General features: G+C 41.8%; 1 protein-coding gene and 1 pseudogene across 1 annotated transcript; both read right to left on the bottom strand.

The window, feature by feature from the left end:
• Positions 1–2,570: 2,570 nt before the first annotated feature.
• LOC121542372 (hyaluronan synthase 1) lies at positions 2,571–6,177 on the bottom strand. The gene is made up of 5 exons (XM_041851774.2): positions 6,143–6,177; positions 5,137–5,848; positions 4,732–4,957; positions 4,428–4,560; positions 2,571–4,331 (listed from the first exon to the last, which is right to left on the bottom strand). The coding sequence occupies exons 1-5, from the start codon at positions 6,157–6,159 to the stop codon at positions 3,656–3,658; spliced, it is 1,764 nt and encodes a 587-aa protein (XP_041707708.1). The 5' UTR covers positions 6,160–6,177; the 3' UTR covers positions 2,571–3,655.
• A 2,765-nt stretch (positions 6,178–8,942) lies between these two features.
• On the bottom strand, positions 8,943–11,381 carry LOC121543801 (annotated as a pseudogene).
• Between the last annotated feature and the right edge of the window lie 7,580 nt (positions 11,382–18,961).

Raw genomic sequence — 18,961 nt, 5'->3', positions numbered from 1 at the left:
AGAGTCCCCAGAGTCAGGGCGTGACATCATTGTAAAACTACAACAACCTTTCATTCAATAGAATAAAAGTATAGTACAAAAATAACGGATGTCAGAATAAAAACGCCAATAACAACAAATAACGTCAACGACATCAATGTTAACAAAAAGTTCATTTGAGTATGATTTGCCCTAAAAATAAATAAGTAAATAAATAAATACAAAACAAAAAAGGACCAGGCTTGAAAACATCTGATTGGGTTTAAAGACCTGTTGTTGTGGACTATAGATGGTTGGTGTAGTGTTCTGACTACTACAGAAAAAAAACTGTCAGAACTTGCTGTTACAGAGACTCACTCAGGTGCAGCCCCCTGTATCATGCAACACTGACTGACTGACTATCTAGTAGGAGTTGTGTTCTGATATTATGAGGGGGTCTCTGATGAATTTGCTATCAAAAAGGTGTCCCCAACGCAAAAATGTTTGGGAACCCCTGCCTTAGAATTTATGTTATTTTCTCTAAAGGATTGCATTTATTCATTTACACACTTTGCGCTACAGCAAGGGCAATCTCAGTAAATGTTATATGACAGATTTGGCCCAGTGGTTCAACCAGTTGATAATGTTGTTGTCGTTTTCATTTAACCAGTTTATAATGCTGTTGTCGTTTCATTTAACCAGTTGATAATGCTGTTGTCATGTTCATTTAAACAGTTGATAATGCTGTTGTCGTTTTCATTTAACCAGTTGATAATGCTGTTGTCGTTTTCATTTAACCAGTTGATAATGCTGTTGTCATTTTCATTTAACCAGTTGATAATGCTGTTGTCGTTTTCATTTAACCAGTTGATAATGCTGTTGTCGTTTTCATTTAACCAGTTGATAATGCTGTTGTCGTTTTCATTTAACCAGTTGATAATGCTTTTGTAGTGTTCATTTAACCAGTTGATAATGCTTTTGTAGTGTTCATTTAACCAGTTGATAATGCTGTTGTGTTTATTTAAACAGTTGATAATGCTGTTGCCGTGTTCATTTAACCAGTTGATAATGCTGTTGTCGTGTTCATTTAAACAGTTGATAATGCCGTTGTCGTTTTCATTTAACCAGTTAATAACGCTGTTGTAGTGCTCATTTAACCAGTTGATAATGCTGGTGTAGTGTTCATTTCGGTCCATTGCACATCTATAAATGAAAGACCTCTAATCAGTCAAGAACATTCATCATTGCAATATATATGTTATTGCTTTATTAACGTTATTAATGTTTTGATAACGTCACAAGGTATTTGCTTATAGAATTGCTTATAATCTTTAAAGTTAGCACTGACAAGTGCAACCAAAATTTGTTTTCCGCATTTAACCCAACCCCTCTGAATCAGAGAGGTGCGGGGGACTGCCTTAATCGACGTCTGTTAGTGTTACATAACAGCGTTTAAAAACAAATGGGTGTCACTTACACAATTCATATATGGGGTAATTAACTGTATATTGTAGTTTTCAGCTTCTTTTAGAACTTCCACCCACCCAGACCTGTCATAAAATGTTTATATGAAACAAAAACAGCAACAAACACTCTCCTCCCTCCACCAGTCAAATCAAACCAATGCAAAGCAACTGGCCCTCTAACTGCCCTGAGAGGTCAGAAATGTTGACTTTACATCAGTAATTATACCTCTTGATGACTAACGATGACACTCCTGATGATAGATGTCTCTAACTCCTGAGTGGCGCAGTGGTCTAAGGCACTGCATCGCAGTGCTAACTGTGCCACTAGAGATCCTGGTTCGAATCCAGGCTCTGTCGCAGCCGGCTGCGACTGGGAGACTCTGGCGCGCACAATTGGCCCAGCGTCGTCCAGGGTAGGGGAGGGAATGGCCGGCAGGGATGTAGCTCAGTTGATAGAGCATGGCGTTTGCAACGCCAGGGTTGTGGGGTTCGATTCCCACGGGGGGCAAGTATAAAAAAAGATATATATAATTTAAAAAAGGTATTCACTAACTGTAAGTCGCTCTGGATAAGAGTGTCTGCTAAATGACTAAAATGTAAATGTAAAATGTAATGTCCCCAACAGAACCTCTCATTTCTCAGATTATCATGTGTTGCTCAATGGAAATGTCACATCTCTCCTACAGTCAACAGAACCATTAGTGGAGAGTACATAATGCGGACGTTCCATAGCAAGCTAGGGGGCCAGTATTAGGGGTTACAGCAAAGGAATAAATGGTAGATTATTGGTTATGAAAATTATTGGAATTACTGTATTTTTTCTTCCCTCCCTGACCGTAATGGTTACCTTACCTATCAACTGTCAGGGAAATCAGGGGTATAGTTAGCATTGATAGTGGAGTCAGATGAAGCAACCACTAAAATGAATACAGAGATTCACTGATTTCAACATCCTAGATTGATAGGATCATTGAGAGATGGGTGTGGTGGCCAAAACAATCCCTCCTCAACAGATCAACAGTAAGCTACTGTACTTCATTTTCCTCAGAAAATACTTCTTTTTTATTTTCTATTTTTTATCAAATTCCCAAAACATACATACATACATTCATTCACATTTGCTAAATAATATGACAAAGGAAATCATCACATACAATGAAAAATGTGCATCAACAATCTAAATACAGGTGTTTATAAAAGTGTGCTCAGTCAGTTCAGTTCAAACCGAGCCAAGTGCATCTCTCATGTTTATACTCAACATGACAGCAGAACCATTGCCCGTCTATCTCACAGGGCTTCACAAAGAATCCCTGGGAGTGGACATCACATGTATGATTGTCTAATCGTCTTACTACGGAGTCTGTCACTATTATTTACACTGAAATAAATATTTTCACCTAGAAGCACAAGACAACACCTTTTGACCATCATGTTACCTTATGCTTTTCTTTTGCATCGTCCTATACCCCATATTTTGTTTTCCCAAGAAGTACAACTGCATGTATTCTACACTTAAACATTTTGCTAGTTTGCTTCCAAGGTAATGTAAAAAACAACAACCTGTGATTAAAATCCAGTCCAATTTCCAGTGCATTATTGAGAGAAGTATATTTAAAAACAAAGAAAAGCTACTATATGTCTGATATGGTATTTTTCGGTGTAAGGCACGTATCAAGTCATATACAGCGTGATCTAATAACAGTTCAATCATGTTGTGCTCAAGAGAGATTACAAATCGTTATATTAAATAAATATAACACTTTGTTCATAAGGCATTCAGTAGAAATAAGCAACAGCAAATCAAGGGCCATCTAGAATAAATTATAAGTCTTATATCATAAACTGCTGCGAGGACTCCTGAGAAGTATACTGTACTATATTGCTTCCATATACAGTTTCAGTTATAAAGTATGTGTAAAGACATCTGAATGTCAAATATTCATTCACTTAACAACTCATTTCTCCATCTTCAGTAGCACGGCAAACTGTAGTTATCAACAATATATTCTCATCTTTGACACTATTCTGGATGAAGCTTCCCAGAGTCTAGGTAATTGTTCTCATATACAGTACATTATATACATTTATATTTTCTATGGTTCAGTTGGTTTAGCAGCTGTATAAAGGTTATCTGTTCACAAACAGCTACTGTACCACAAGATGAAATAAATAAATGAAAAACGTTGATGTACACAATACAAAATAAATACATAATATCCTGTATTTTTTCCCTATACGCTCACGTCATAACTTTGGGAGCGTTTCCTACACAGCCTGCGGAACCACACCCAGTAGAGGAAGATCATGAGGAACCAGTAGCAGACGTACGCCACACAGCCGTAGATCAGAAACCTGGTCTCTAGTACCTTAGCCGGCGTGAACCAGCCCTTCTGGCTCTCCTTGTAGATGGTGTAGCAGAACCCTCCCAGCAAGATGGCCGCCCACACCGACAGAGGCAGCAGGGGGATGTAATTCCCAACCATCTTGCGGCGACCCGACGTGCCCCAGCTGCTCTTGTTCATGGTGATGATGGCAAAGTACTTGGCGGGTAGCAGGCTGGTCATGTAGAGGGCAGAGTAGAGGGACATGAACAACATGACCAGGTCACGGCGCAGGATGCAGGCATAGGCCGCCTTGATCAGGCCGATGAGCTGGATGCAGCAGAGGACCCAGAGGATGTCCCACAGGGTGCCTGTCCAGAACAGCTGGATGATGGTGGCCGTGACGAAGAAGGGGAAGACACCAGAGACGATGGACTCGTAGGTCATCCACAGGTGGTGCTTGTGCCACCACATGGCGTTGTAGAGCCACTCACGGAAGTAAGACTTGGTCCAGCGCGTCTGCTGGTTGAGCCACCGGAGGAACTGGCCTGGCGTCTCTGTGTAGCACTTGGAGCGGGCCGTGTATCTGAGAGCAGAGGATGGATGATGATGAGTCTATTATCATCTTATCATCTCTAGTAAAGTGTTGTGGTAGAGTATGTGTGAAGACATGTATACTCACTTGGTGGCATAACCCATGCTGAGCATACGATTGGTGAGATGTCTGTCATCCCCAAATGTGCAGTGAGTCCCCAGGAACTTCTGGTTGTACCAGGACTCTAAGAACTGCTGGAGGAGGTCATTCCTGTACAGACCTGAGGATAAAACCAAACCTATGTTATAGTTCTGCAGTTCACATGCAAGTATATTCAAATTACTGAAAACAAATAGCATAGTAATATTACACGACTACCAGTAACATAAACAAGAGAAGCAAGGTTATGTCTCATGTTTATCGCGGTCACAGGAAAGTGTATTTTCCTTACCCAGGGGGCCGCTGATGCAGGAGACACAGTTGAAGAAGGACTGGCAGGACCTCTCGATGTTGAACGCCATCCAGTAGCGCAGGCTGCTCATGAAGCTGATGTAGGACTCCTTGAGGTTGAGGATCATCACGTCTCCTCCCACCGCCCCGTACTTCTGGTTGCTCTCCAGAACCTTACACAGCTCCACCGTAGCCAGGGGGTCTAGCTTGGTGTCAGAGTCACACACCTGGAAGAGTGAGAGAGAGAAATGATTATTAACATTAGTTATTAACAATTATTAACATTATAGGACAAGAAACAGAATGAAGATACTGTGTGCTCTGATCCAAGGTGTGTTTTCTTAATGAAATACAGTATTTCCCTAATCTCAAGAGCCATACAAAGAGATATAAATCAACTCCTCACCTGTATGTAGTCCACCGACAGTCCCAGTGCCTTGAATGCTGTGTACATCACCTCCCTCTTTCCACCCCACTTCTGCATGATGCACACACACCTCCTGCTGTTGATCAGATCCTCCACCTCCCTCCTCTGGGGGTCCTCTCCCAACCCATAACTAGCGTCCCCGGCGGGGCCTATCACCCCGGGGATGCCCCAATCCTGGGTCTGGGTGGGGTCCCACGTGTGGTAGTTATTCCTCCACACGTAACAGCCAGGGTCCTGGTCTGCAAACACCTCCCTGAACATCTCCAGCATGTAGAGGTCGTCCTTCGAGTTCCCATCCACCACCATGATGACCCGCAGCAGCTCTGGAGGGTACTTGAGGGCCCGAATGGAGTTGAGGCACTCGCGCAGGTACTCTGGGTCCTCCTGGTAGGCTGAGATAGTGAAGCCGATGGTCTTGGTGAAGGTGCAGGCCTTGCTTCGGGCCCTCATGCGGCGGTGCTCCACAAAGGCGAACAGGCTCTGGACCAGGACGTGGAGCCCCAGCAGGAGGCCGTAGAAGCCGAAGGAGATGATGCCGTACGGGGAGGTGGCCAGCTGGAAGCCCTGGACGTAGGCCCACACCATCACCCCCAGCACCACCAAGGCAAAGAGGAATGTCAGGATGGCACGGACTATCGAGCCCATCCGCCTTAGCAATGGTTTCAGTTCCATTTTCCCCCCCTTTAGATACCTGTTGTCAATCAAGGAAGATGAACATTGAAGATAAATACATTGGAACAGGAACAAATAGGCAAAATTAAAGATTATATTTAATTTATTGAATTAAGTGAGTTGATTGATTGAATTAGCCTACTGAAAATACAACAGAAAGGTACAGCAAGTATTATCATATCAACAATACTGTGTCTACAAAATGGATTCGATTTTAACCATTAGGGTAGCTTATTACAAGATAGAAAAAAATAGTTGGGCATCATTCTGTCAAGTAAGCTGCAGATCACTATGAATACCAAAGACATCCTACCACAAAAACGTTATCATGAAGAAAAAAGAAAAAAGAAAAAATGTTTTTATTTGACCCATCGATCTTCAAAAGATATCATCAAGAAGTTACCTTGTTTCTTTATGACGTAAACAACGTAGCGCAAAAACAAATTTTATTTCTAATGGTCAATAAAAAACAAACATATTTGGATTAAAAATGTATAGCCTTACCTGATTTTGGTGCCAAGTTACTGCACTCTTGAAATGCCCCTTCCTCTCCGTCTCCTACTCTCTCTCTACTCTGGCAATTTGCGTGAAGTTTGATTACTTTATAAACTTGAGAAACAGGCTTACTCCAGATGCTGCCAGATGTGAGCGCACATACAGTGGCCCATAGCAAACCATCATAGGTATTACGCCCTTAATACTGAGTTTGTGAGTCAGCACGTGCTGCGTCAAAGTAGAAAGGAGGTCCATATTGAATTCACCAAATATAAATCCACAGGGATTAGTTTTACTTCAGTAAGAGTAGTTATGTGCGTCACTTTTATAGTAAAATCCGTATGTTGGATTTCATTCAGGAATGCACAATTTCGTAAATATCTAATCATTACAATTTTGACTCACAGATGTCGCACTGTGTCAACTATCTATCTGCCTTTTGTAAATGGATCTAATACAGGGTAAACCTCCATAATGACCACAATAATCCAGAAAATTAACCTCCTCTTCTTTTGTTTTACACTATCTGTTTGTATTGTCGACAAAACAACATTGATCTTGATCAATTGTAGGCTACTTATTTACAGTTCTGTAATTCATTTTTTCACATTTTAGAATACAGTAATTTAGATATTATTCACTTGACAATCGAATAGAATAGAGTAGAATAAAATTTTAACATAGGGAACTTGTGGCATTTGGATTCGACAATAAATACATAACAGCACAATTCACATATAGCACAAACCCCTTATACAAGATAAACCGAAAGTGTGGGAAATATCACTACCCTCATCACCACCCAATAATCTTCAATGGAAATGTATGATCACACCTACCTTGTCCCTGACCAGTCACTGCCATGATCTGTCAAGAAGTTGAATGATGCCCTCTGGTGGCACAATAATAACCCTGCATCCTTTCTCTTGTAATGAACATTGTCTGGCAATACTAGCCACAAGGCTAACAAATATATAACCACCACCACACATGAATGGTGCATAGAGATGGGCACATCAAGCAGTGTTTATGACCATATGACCATATCTTATCTCATGGATCAACCTGAGGGTCTTTGTTTTGGTTCAGTGACAGTGAAACATGACACATTATAATACTGCGAGTATTTGACATTGCCTTGACTCAATGTTCCCAAACGGTGGGTCGGAACTCGGGACCCAATGGTCAATCACCACTAACTCCGCTTGGGTTGCAGACACCAAAAATATTGGTTTTATTTGTGGTTTTGCATGGGTCACAAGAAAATTCCCAACAGCCTCAGAGAGCAAATAATTTGGGAACCACTGCCATATGTATTTTGGCTGGTTCAATATTGATGACCTCGAAAGACCTAGCTGCAGTGGTGGATAAAGTACCCAATTGTCATACTTGAGTAAAAGTTAAGATACTGTACCTTAATAGAAAATAATGACTCAAGTAAAAGTGAAAGTCACCTAGTAAAATACTACTTGTGTAAAAGTCTACAAGTATTTGGTTTTAAATGTACTTAAGTGTCAAAAGTAAATGTAATTGCTAAAATATACTTAAGTATCAAAAGTAAAAGTATAAATCATTTCAAATTCCTTATATTAAGCAAACCAGATGGCATGATTTTCTTTTCTTTCTTTTTTTTACGGATAGCCAGGGGCACACTCCAAAACTCCAACTTAATTTACAAATGAAGCATTTGTGTTTAGTCAGTCTGCCAGATCAGAGGCAGTAGCGATGACCAGGGATGTTCTCTTGATACTGTAAGTGAGTGAAATTGACAATTTTCCTGTCCTGCAAAGCATTCAAAATGTAACAAGTACTTTTGGGTGTCAGGGAAAATGTATGGAGTAAAAAGTACATTATTTTCTTTAGGAATGTAGTGGAGTAAAATAGAAAGTTGAATAGTTGAAAAATATCAATAGTAAAGTAAAATACAAATATCCAAAAAAACGACTTAAGTAATACTTCAAAGTATTTTTACTTAAGTATTTTACACCACTGCCTAGCTGTCCATTCTACTTTATTGAGTTGTAACCTGTTCCCATTTTACCCTGACTACATCTCTAGGGACATGGAAATCTGTTGATGAGATCGTTGAAGGCCCACACCCATAGCCACTGGCACTGTTATGAACAAATCTACATGCCTCAGGTCAGACCCAAATAGAATGCCTCAGGCCACAGGGCCAACAGAGCCCTTGGCCTGGTCACTATGATGTCATGGTGAAGGGTGTGGTACTTGTGGTATTTTGGATGGTGGGCAGACTTGGAAAATCTGGGTATTCTACCGTATTGTGAGAATATTCCATAGTCTAAATGGAATATGTATGCTTTGCTAGACTCAATTTGGTCTTTGGGTCACCCACCCTCTCATGTTTATTTATTATCGCTTAAGATGGAAGATCACTGTATATCCAGCAGAGGGAGCCAAGTGTTCAGTTTTTACCTCATACCATCTAGCGCCTTCACAATAGCCCAAATTCTGATCTGACTTGTTCAAATCCTCTCATAAGAAGTCAACCCTATGATGTCACTCAACAAAGACCACATTCAATAAACAGACATGCTTTATTTGATATCATCAGTTCAAATTGTTAGTTCCATGACATCAGGACCAGCCTTTGCTACTTAGCCGGATGCCATGGTGTTTTGGATCCATGACACGTAGTTGCAGACTTTGGTGTAGACGCCAGGCTTCTTCCTGAGAGCACAGCCATGACCCCTGGAAACAACCCCCTGCAGCTCCCCATCACACACCAGAGGGCCACCAGAGTCACCCTGGTGGGGTGGAGAGAGAGAGAGAGAGAGAGAGAGAGAGAGAGAGAGAGACAGAGACAGAGACAGAGACAGAGATAGAGACAGAGAGAGAGAAAGAAAGAGAAAGAAAGAAAGAAAGAAAGAAAGAAAGAAAGAAAGAAAGAAAGAAAGAAAGAAAGAAAAAAGAAAGAAAGAAAGAAAGAAAGAAAGAAAGAAAGAAAGAAAGAAAGAAAGAAAGAAAGTGACAGAGAGAGGGGGGGTAAGATGGTGAGAGAGATAAAGAAAGAGAGAGCAACAAGCCAGAGTGACATGAAAAGATAAAGAGAGTCAGTGACAGAGCAAGAAGAAGAGAGACAAAAAAATATATGCATCATGGTGCAAACTGTGAAAGCAAGAAAGTGAAATATGAAGAAGTATAGTACAGGTCTATTCTGTCTGTTACCTGGCAGGAGTCCTTGCCTCCCTCCATGAAGCCAGCACAGATCATGTTCTCAGTTATCTGGAAGAAATAGGCTTCCAGACAGGTGTTATCAGTCAGGAGGGGACCTCCACACACTGTAGTGTGTCAGGGTACCTCGCTGGAACAGAACATCAAAGAAAGACAGAGTTAGAGACATGTAACAAGTCATTAAGACTTTCAATTAAAACAAATCAGAAGTGGAAAACTTTAGATTTCTTAAGACTGTAAAAGTACCAATCACTCTAAAATAACTGTTGTCCTCAGCTGTTAACCATTTATAGCCAAGACAGCATGATATCTAATCAGGTACTGAACACACTGGGCAAGTAGTTCACCTGGGGTAAAAGACGCAGCTGTTTTACACAACCACACACACACACATACACACAAACACAAGCACACACACGTACGCACAAATGTACACACAAATGTTTGTATTCGTATCTTTTATTATTTCTTATTGTTGTTGCATTGTCGAGAAGGAACCTGAAAGTAAGCATTTTGTTGGATGGCGTATACCATGTGTATCCAGTACACACGACTAATAAAACACTAATAAGACACACATTCCACTCACAGCCTTCGTTGCTGGCGCGGAGGCTCCCCCAGCCAGAGACCTGGCACATGGTTCCAGCAGTGCTACACTTAGTGGGGAGGGCCACAGGGCTCACATAGCTGTTGAGGGTGTCAGGCTGGCTTAGTTTGATCAGCGCGATGTCACTGTCCTGGGTACCAGAGTTGTAGTCTGGGTGGCGGATGAACTGGGCAGACATGATGTGTTGCTCCATGTCCTCAGGCTCCTTGATGTTGTGCTCCCCCAGACGGACCTCCAATGGCGACCTGCAGGGTTATAACCAGAATGGAGATGATACTGTAGTAGTTGGAGGGGAAGGAGGGTCCTGCACTGGGGAACTTGTTAGATTTGCTGTATGTTAAGGTTTACCCATTTCATCCAAACAGTTCTACAACAGTTGTGGTCTTAAATCCGAATGGACTCAACCATTAAACATGATATTACAAAGAGCAAAGCATACTATGTCATGTCCATCAATACCAGTGGAGGCTGCTGAGGGGGAAACAGTTCATAATAATGGCCGGAACAGAGCAAATGGAATGGCATCAAACACCTGGAAACCATGTGTTTGATGTATTTGATACCATTCCACTGATTCTGCTCCAGTCATTACCACGAGCCCTTCCTCCCCAATTAAGGTGCCACCAACCTCCTGTGATCAATACACTGCCTTCTTTACTTGTTTCTCTTTAAGTCCAACTAACAGCTAAGGAAAGAAGAGTACGTTTCTAGATTAAATGGGGATTTTAAGGCCTACACCACCAGAATGTTCATGAAATAAAATAAAGTGTAAAAAACAACAACATTTAAACTATTTTTGAAATTCTCTTAGCACATAGTAACTCTGCAGTCTGTGCTTATGATTTGTAGCAGTGGGCAGCAGAGAGCACCCATTCACTAGAGAGGAGGATCCCTCCACAGAAGTTGTACCCCTGTGTTCAGAGACACCTGGTAGGGAACAGAGTTCTTCCTGCACTCATACCTCCTACGATCTTGTTGTCCCCCTCAAGGGCAACTAAAGTAATAACATAGACAGAGTCACTGGGAGTCACAGATAATAACATAGACAAGTCATGCCTGCATATAATCATATCTGGCTGCAACTACCTTACTGATGCATGAGTAATAGCTAGACTCATTTGTTAGGTTCTAACCATAAATGCATCAGTCATTTACAACATTATAATGAAAACTGTATGCTTCCCAGTTATAATGCAAGTAACTTATTGACACATTGTACACTCTTAGAAAAAAGGGTTTCTTCAGCTGTACCCATAGGAGAACACTTTTGTGTTCCAGGTAGAACCCTTTTTGGTTCCAGATTGAACCCTTTTTGGTTCCATGTAGCACCCTACAGTGGGGAGAACAAGTATTTGATACACTGCCGATTTTGCAGGTTTTCCTACTTACAAAGCATGTAGAGGTCTGTAATTTTTATCATAGGTACACTTAAACTGTGAGAGACGGAATCTAAAACAAAAATCCAGAAAATCACATTGTATGATTTTTAAGTAATTATTTTGCATTTTATTGCATGACATAAGTATTTGATCACCTACCAACCAGTAAGAATTCCGGCTCTCACAGACCTGTTAGTTTTTCTTTAAAAGCCCTCCTGTTCTCCACTCATTACCTGTATTAACTGCACCTGTTTGAACTCGTTACCTGTATAAAAGACACCTGTCCACACACTCAATCAAACAGACTCCAACCTCTCCACAATGGCCAAGACCAGAGAGCTGTGTAAGGACATCAGGGATAAAATTGTAGACCTGCACAAGGCTGGGATGGGCTACAGGACAATAGGCAAGCAGCTTGGTGAGAAGGCAACAACTGTTGGCGCAATTATTAGAAAAATGGAAGAAGTTCAAGTTGACGGTCAATCACCCTCGGTCTGGGGCTCCATGCAAGATCTCACCCATGGGGCATCAATGGTCATGAGGAAGGTGAGGGATCAGGCCAGAACTACACGGGCAGGACCTGGTCAATGACCTGAAGAGAGCTGGGACCACAGTCTCAAAGAAAACCATTAGTAACACACTACGCCGTCATGGATTGAAATCCTGCAGCTCACGCAAGGTCCCCTGCTCAAGCCAGCGCATGTCCAGGCCCGTCTGAAGTTTGCCAATGACCATCTGGATGATCCAGAGGAGGAATGGAAGAAGGTCATGTGGTCTGATGAGACAAAATAGAGCTTTTGGTCTAAATTCCACTCGCCGTGTTTGGAGGAAAAAGAAGGATGAGTACAACCCCAAGAACACCATCCCAACCGTGAAGCATGGAGGTGGAAACATCATTCTTTGGGGATGCTTTTCTGCAAAGGGGGACAGGACGACTGCGCCGTATTGAGGGGAGGATGGATGGGGCCATGTTTCGCGAGATCTTGGCCAACAACCTCCTTCCCTCAGTAAGAGCATTGAAGATGGGTCGTGGCTGGGTCTTCCAGCATGACAACGACCCGAAACACACAGCCAGGGCAACTAAGGAGTGGCTCTGTAAGAAGCATCTCAAGGTCCTGGAGTGGCCTAGCCAGTCTCCAGACCTGAACCCAATAGAAAATCTTTGGAGGGAGCTGAAAGTCTGTATTGCCCAGCGACAGCCCCGAAACCTGAAGGATCTGGAGAAGGTCTGTATGGAGGAGTGGGCCAAAATCCCTGCTGCAGTGTGTGCAAACCTGGTCAAGACCTACAGGAAATGTATGATCTCTGTAATTGCAAACAAAAGTTTCTGTACCAAACATTAAATTCTGCTTTTCTGATGTATCAAATACTTATGTCATGCAATAAAATGCAAATTAATTACTTAAAAATCATATAATGTGATTTTCTGGATTTTTGTTTTAGATTCCGTCTCTCACAGTTGAAGTGTACCTATGATAAAAATTACCGACCTCTACATGCTTTGTAAGTAGGCAAACCTGCAAAATCGGCAGTGTATCAAATACTTGTTCTCCCCACTGTATGTAGAAAGGGTTCTACATGGAACCCAAAAGGGTTCTACCTGAAACCAAAAGGGTTCTACCTGGAACCAAAAAGGGTTATTCAAAGGGTTCTCCTATGTGGACAGCCGAAGAACCCTTTTAGGTTCCAGATAGCAATATTTTTTCTAAGAGTGTATAGGCTACAACTAGCATCGAAGTTGTCCTCAAATGAACTTGTCAGGTGTTGTTTGACAATTGGAAATTCCTCCTAAGATGTGTTTGTCCTTGTGTATGTTTTCAATTATATTTTCAATAAAACTGTTTTCTAATGGGTTTTCACACATATTTCCCCTTGTCCTGTTAGAACCTGTGAATTCAAGCTCAACTGATGTTGAATATGAATCGGTCATAAAATAGAAAGCTCTGCCTGCACTAAACATCAGGCAGTGTGTGTTGGTTGGTTCCTTAAATCTCTGTCATTTCAAAGCCAAAGATAGCTGTGTGTCATTTCTATATGACTCCACACATGAGAATGTTGAGCAAGTGCGTGCGCATAACTCAAAATGTGGTTATAGTTATAGATGTGGTTATGTAATGCTGAAAATGTTGCTCTTCTTCACAGAAAATACATAATTCAAAGTGTCACCGAATAGTTGGAAATGAGTAACAAACTGCAATGTGAAAATATGCCCCATAGGCCTACAACTAGGGGGCAGAAGAACACCTGAGTGTGTTACCCTAGTATCTTACTAGTTATTCACAGAATATGACAAGCGATATATAGATTTTTTACAGCAGTCAAATTATGTTTTCTTGTGAGTGGAGCATGAGATGACTAATAAACAACAATATTACAATACTATCTCCATGACAACAACAATCATGTTCAGCTGCAGAGCGTTGCCAATTAGAATGAAATCAAACACTCATCATGAAACAGCATTTGGGTTAACTCTGTGGTATGTGTAATGATAATGTTATTGATGATGGTAATTGTACTGTTTCTTTCCGTCCCTTGAGTGTATGGTGTGCAGGACTGTGTTGCTCAACCTCACAGGAGAGATTTGTGAATTCGCAATTTCCACTTGTGACTTCCTGCAGTCCTCATTCATTTAAGATAAGTGACATGTTGAGGTACAGGACTAAACACAAGTTCTTCTTTTGAGGGACAGTTTGTCAGTTTCATGACACAAGGTGGTTTATTGATGTTATCACATTATTTGTCGATGGTTTATGATCACAGATTACATTAAAAAAGACAAACTAACTAACCTTAGATATACAGTACCAGTCAAAAGTTTGGACACACAAAGGTTTTCTTTATTTTTACTATTTTCTACATTGTAGAATAATAGTGAAGACATCAAAACTATGAAATAACACATGTGGAATCATGTAGTAACCATAAAAGTGTTAAACAAATCAAAATATATTTGAGATTTGAGATTCGTCAAATAGCCACCCTTTGCCTTGATGACAGCTTTGCACACTCATGGCATTCTCTCAACCAGCTTGATCTGGAATGCTTTTCCAACAGTTTTGAAGGAGTTCCCACATATGCTGAGCACTTGTTGGCTGCTTTTCCTTCACTCTGCCGTCCGACTCATCCCAAACCATCTCAATTGGGTTGAGGTCAGGGGATTGTGGAGGCCAGGTCATCTGATGCAGCACTCCATCACTCTCCTTCTTGGTAAAATAGCCCTTACACAGCCTGGAGGTGTGTTGGGTCATTGTCCTGTTGAAAATCTAATGATAGTCCCACTAAACCCAAACCAGCTGGGATGGCGTACGCTGCAGAATGCTGTGGTAGCCATGCTGGTTAAGTGTGGCTTGAATTCTAAATAAATCACAGACAGTGTCACCAGCAAAGCACCCCCACACCATAACACCTCCTCCTCCATGCTTTACGGTGGGAACTACACATGCGGAGATCATCCGTTCACCCACACCACATCTCACAAAGACACAGCGGTTGGAACCAAAAATCTCCAATTTGGACTCCAGACCAAAGGACACATTTTCACCGGTCTAATGTCCATTGCTCATGTTTCTTGGCCCAAGCAGGTCTCTTCTTCTTATTGGTGTCCTTTAGTAGTGGTTTCTTTGCAGCAATTCGACCATGAAGGCCTGATTCACACAGTCCCCTCTGAACAGTTGATGTTGAGATGTGTCTGTGACTTGAACTCTGTGAAGCATTTATTTGGGCTGCAATTTCTGAGGCTGGTAACTCTAATGAATTTATCCTCTGCAGCAGAGGTATCTCTGGGTCATCCATTCCTGTAGCGGTCCTCATGGGAGCCAGTTTCATCATGGCGCTTGATGGTTTTAGTGACTGCACTTGAAGAAACTTTCAAAGTTCTTGAAAATGTCCGTATTGACTGACCTTCATGTCTTAAAGTAATGATGGACTGTCGTTTCTCTTTGCTTATTTGAGCTGTTCTTGCTATAATATGGACTTGGTCTTTTACCAAATAGGGCTATCTTCTGTATACCCCGTACCTTGTCACAACACAACTGATTGGCTCAAACGCATTAAGAAGGAAAGAAATTCCACAAATTAACATTTAAGAAGGAACACCTGCTATTTGAAATGCATTCCAGGTGACTACCTCATGAAGCTGGTTGAGAGAATGCCAAGAGTGTGCAAAGCTGTCATCGAGGCAAAGGGTGGCTTTTTGAAGAATCTCAAATATAAAACATATTTTGATTTGTTTAACACTTTTTTGGTTTCTACATGATTCCATATGTGTTATTTTATAGTTTTGATGTCTTCACTATTATTCTACAATGTAAAAAATAGTAAAAATAAAGAAAAACCCTTGAATGAGCAGGTGTGTCCAAACTTTTGACTGGTAGTGTACATTTTTAAAGCTTGCTGGAATATAGTTCTAGCTCACTTTACATGCCTCTGAAAGTGTATTATTAACATATCTAAAATATATTTCCTGAGTCAAATACTTCAGGAAAGTAAGAGGTAGACAAAACTTATACTACAGTGTGTGCCAAGGTGTTTATCAGCACTAAACAAGGAGCATTTAGCCAAACCCTGTGATTATATGCACTTATGGTTTAAATATAACACACTCCCATCCAGCACAGGGAAGTTGTTCTCTTCATTTGCTGTTTGTCGCATATCTTAAGTCTAGGAAAATAATGCCTCATTCATTCTTTGTGTATATTGAAATGTATTTTGTGACCTCCCCTCTCTGACTATGTTGACATTGATGGATGGTTTCTCAACTGGATTATTTTCAAGAGTGGCTACAGAATAAATAAATAAAAATTTAAACAGCTGAAAAACTACAGCTGCATATTGTTTCGCCAATTAAATAGCTCTATCAACCTTTAATAATAATAATAATAATATGCCATTTATCAGACGCTTTTATCCAAAGCGACTTACAGTCATGTGTGCATACATTTTTACGTATGGGTGGTCCCGGGGATCGAACCCACTACCCTGGCGTTATAAGCGCCATGCTCTACCAATTGAGCTACAGAGGACCACGTTAGATTACAGAATGTTTCTGTCAACAGTTGGGTTGGGTGGATCAACTTTCACCAGCATCAACTGCAGCGCCTGCAAAATTACTCAATTTTGCAATAAGTGGAAGGGAGTGATTTCCTTTTCCAGGGCGGCAGGTAGTTTAGTGGTTAAGAGCGTAGTGCCAGTAACCGAAAGGTCGCTGGTTCTAATCCCTGAGCTGACTAGGAGAAAAATCTGTCGATGTGCCCTTGAGCAAGGCACTTAACCCTAATTGCTCCTGTAAGTCGCTCTGGATAAGAGCGTCTGCTGAATGACTGTAAATGTAAGAAAAATATCAAAAGTGAAAATCTGTGTAAAAAGTATTATTTAGTCACCCGACATGGGAGTGCACACAGTGGTGTACACACTGTACCATGTGTCACCCAGATGCCTGCTTTCTTGAGGCTCCGCAAAACAGAGCTCACTAGATGTGGTCAATGGGCAGAGAAAAAAGCAGCAAGAAATATGTCACAGTCCTCTCTTACGCGGCCCGAGGAGGCTATTGACCTTGCCAATGGGCCACGCCTCTGTTCACATTTTCCCCAAAACACACATATTCACTTCCTCGTTGCTTTCCACAGCCCTTTTGGTCCCTCATCCTTGCTCTTCTCTTCACCTTCCCCATCTGGGGCTCGCTCCTCCTCCTCCTCCAGCTCCTGTTTCTCCCTCCCCCCTCCCTTCCTCCCTCTCTCCCCCCTTTCTCCCAGATGCGCTGGGACACAGACTGTCAGATGGTCCTCTGCCACAGATCTGTATGGCACATGTCCCCGTCATCTTGTATGATGTCAATCTGTGCCATGTTTGATCATTCTGCGTCCCTTAGGTCTGCCCAGGGGAGCTGGCATTGTGGTTGGAAGTAGGGACAGAATGTATATAAGGAAGTGGTTTGGGGTAGTGACGTTCAGCTCTTTCTTCATTTGTGTGGTGAAACTTGGGGGGAAAACGTAGCGGGTTTGTGCGGTGGGGGGAAGGAAGGCACTCATTTTGACTCAAAAACAAAATTCCTGACCTCTCCACCCCTGTGACACTGCAGCCTGATTTCCAGTCAGCACCGCAACTAGATCAACAAACTTTGGAGGTTATTTATTTATATTTTACCTTTATTTAACTAGGCAAGTCAGTTAAGAACAAATTCTTATTCACAATGACGGCCTACACTGGCCGAACCCGGACGATGCTGGGCCAATTGTGCGCCGCCCTATGGGACTCCCAATCACGGCCGGTTGTGATACAGCCTGGAATCGAACCAGGGAGTCTGTAGTGACGCCTCAAGCACTGAGATGCAGTGCCTTAGACCATAGGGGAAAGTGAAGAGAAGAGCAAGGGGTGTCGTCCCTCATTGGACCAAAAGGGCTTGGTTATAGGACCAAGAGATTCCCACTGTGTGTTGGCTCTCTGTCTTCAAGACAAGACAGCTGGAATCTTATGGGAGCTCCGGCAGCTCTTTGCGACACCGTAATTCTTTGACTCCCTCAACAAACAGATTTGGGAGATGTAGAAAAGCAATGAGCCCACATTTTTCCCCCTCAACAGCTATGAACACACAGGGATCACAACATGGCTGTGAGCTACAGTATGTCATTCATTTTTCACTACCCTTGGGCTAGGCAATAACACTGTTAATTTAGCCTGGCTCTCTCTTGTTGATGCCACACCCTATCACTACAGCTATTGTGAAGAATAAAAACCACAACCCCAACCCCAGTCCCACCTCCCTCCCCCACATTTCACCACCCTCCCCCAACCTTCCCCACAAAAATCTGAATTCCCCTCAAACTCCCACTAGTTGTTTTACACGCCCAAATTGGTATTTGTGCAGCCCGGCCTAATTACAAGTTTGGTTGGTGAATCAAGAAGTATGACAGAACTTGGTCTGCGAAAGCTTCCCTCAAACTATAGCTTAGAGATAGCTATTAATATCCACTCCAGACACCGTCGTTTTGAACCACTTGCTATAGAGCTGTACAGAATGACTGGAGAACAATCAATTAGAATAATACCTTCAACAATAATAACCAGAGAGATAAGTTGTTATTTTAAATGCAAAATATATGACTTAAATACAGTATTTAATCCGGTCCGGACATCAGTCCAAAGAAAACCAAATCCACCAGAAGTGTAACATATGGACCAGCTCAAGATGACACAGGCACAGATTTAACAGTGCATTCCTTGAGGTGGAAAAATCAACAGAGAATCATTTCCCTTATTGCTTTGAACTCTCCCCCGCAGGTGGAAAGAATTGCTTATGTCCCGGTGTCAGATATCCCTCCTGTGGCAAAATGTGAAAAAAAGCCAATAATAAGAGAGACATGACTTCTCCCACACACACAAATGAGGGTGTTGCTCTGACTCAAAGCAGAGGTTGACACACACGCATGCATGCACGCACACACACACAGCCACACTA

This window comes from Coregonus clupeaformis, unplaced genomic scaffold (assembly GCF_020615455.1).
Source record: "Coregonus clupeaformis isolate EN_2021a unplaced genomic scaffold, ASM2061545v1 scaf0033, whole genome shotgun sequence".
NCBI lineage: Eukaryota > Metazoa > Chordata > Actinopteri > Salmoniformes > Salmonidae > Coregonus > Coregonus clupeaformis.
Note: the sequence above shows the minus strand (reverse complement) of the source record. Positions and strands in the feature narration are given on the sequence as shown.

Excerpts from the sequence above, each read along its gene's own strand:
- LOC121542372 (XM_041851774.2), bottom strand. Across the intron at positions 4,958-5,136 it reads TGTCGGTGGACTACATACAG|GTGTGTGACTCTGACACCAA; the intron begins GTGAGGAGTTGA and ends TCACTCTTCCAG. Across the intron at positions 4,332-4,427 it reads AGCATGGGTTATGCCACCAA|ATACACGGCCCGCTCCAAGT; the intron begins GTGAGTATACAT and ends CTCTGCTCTCAG.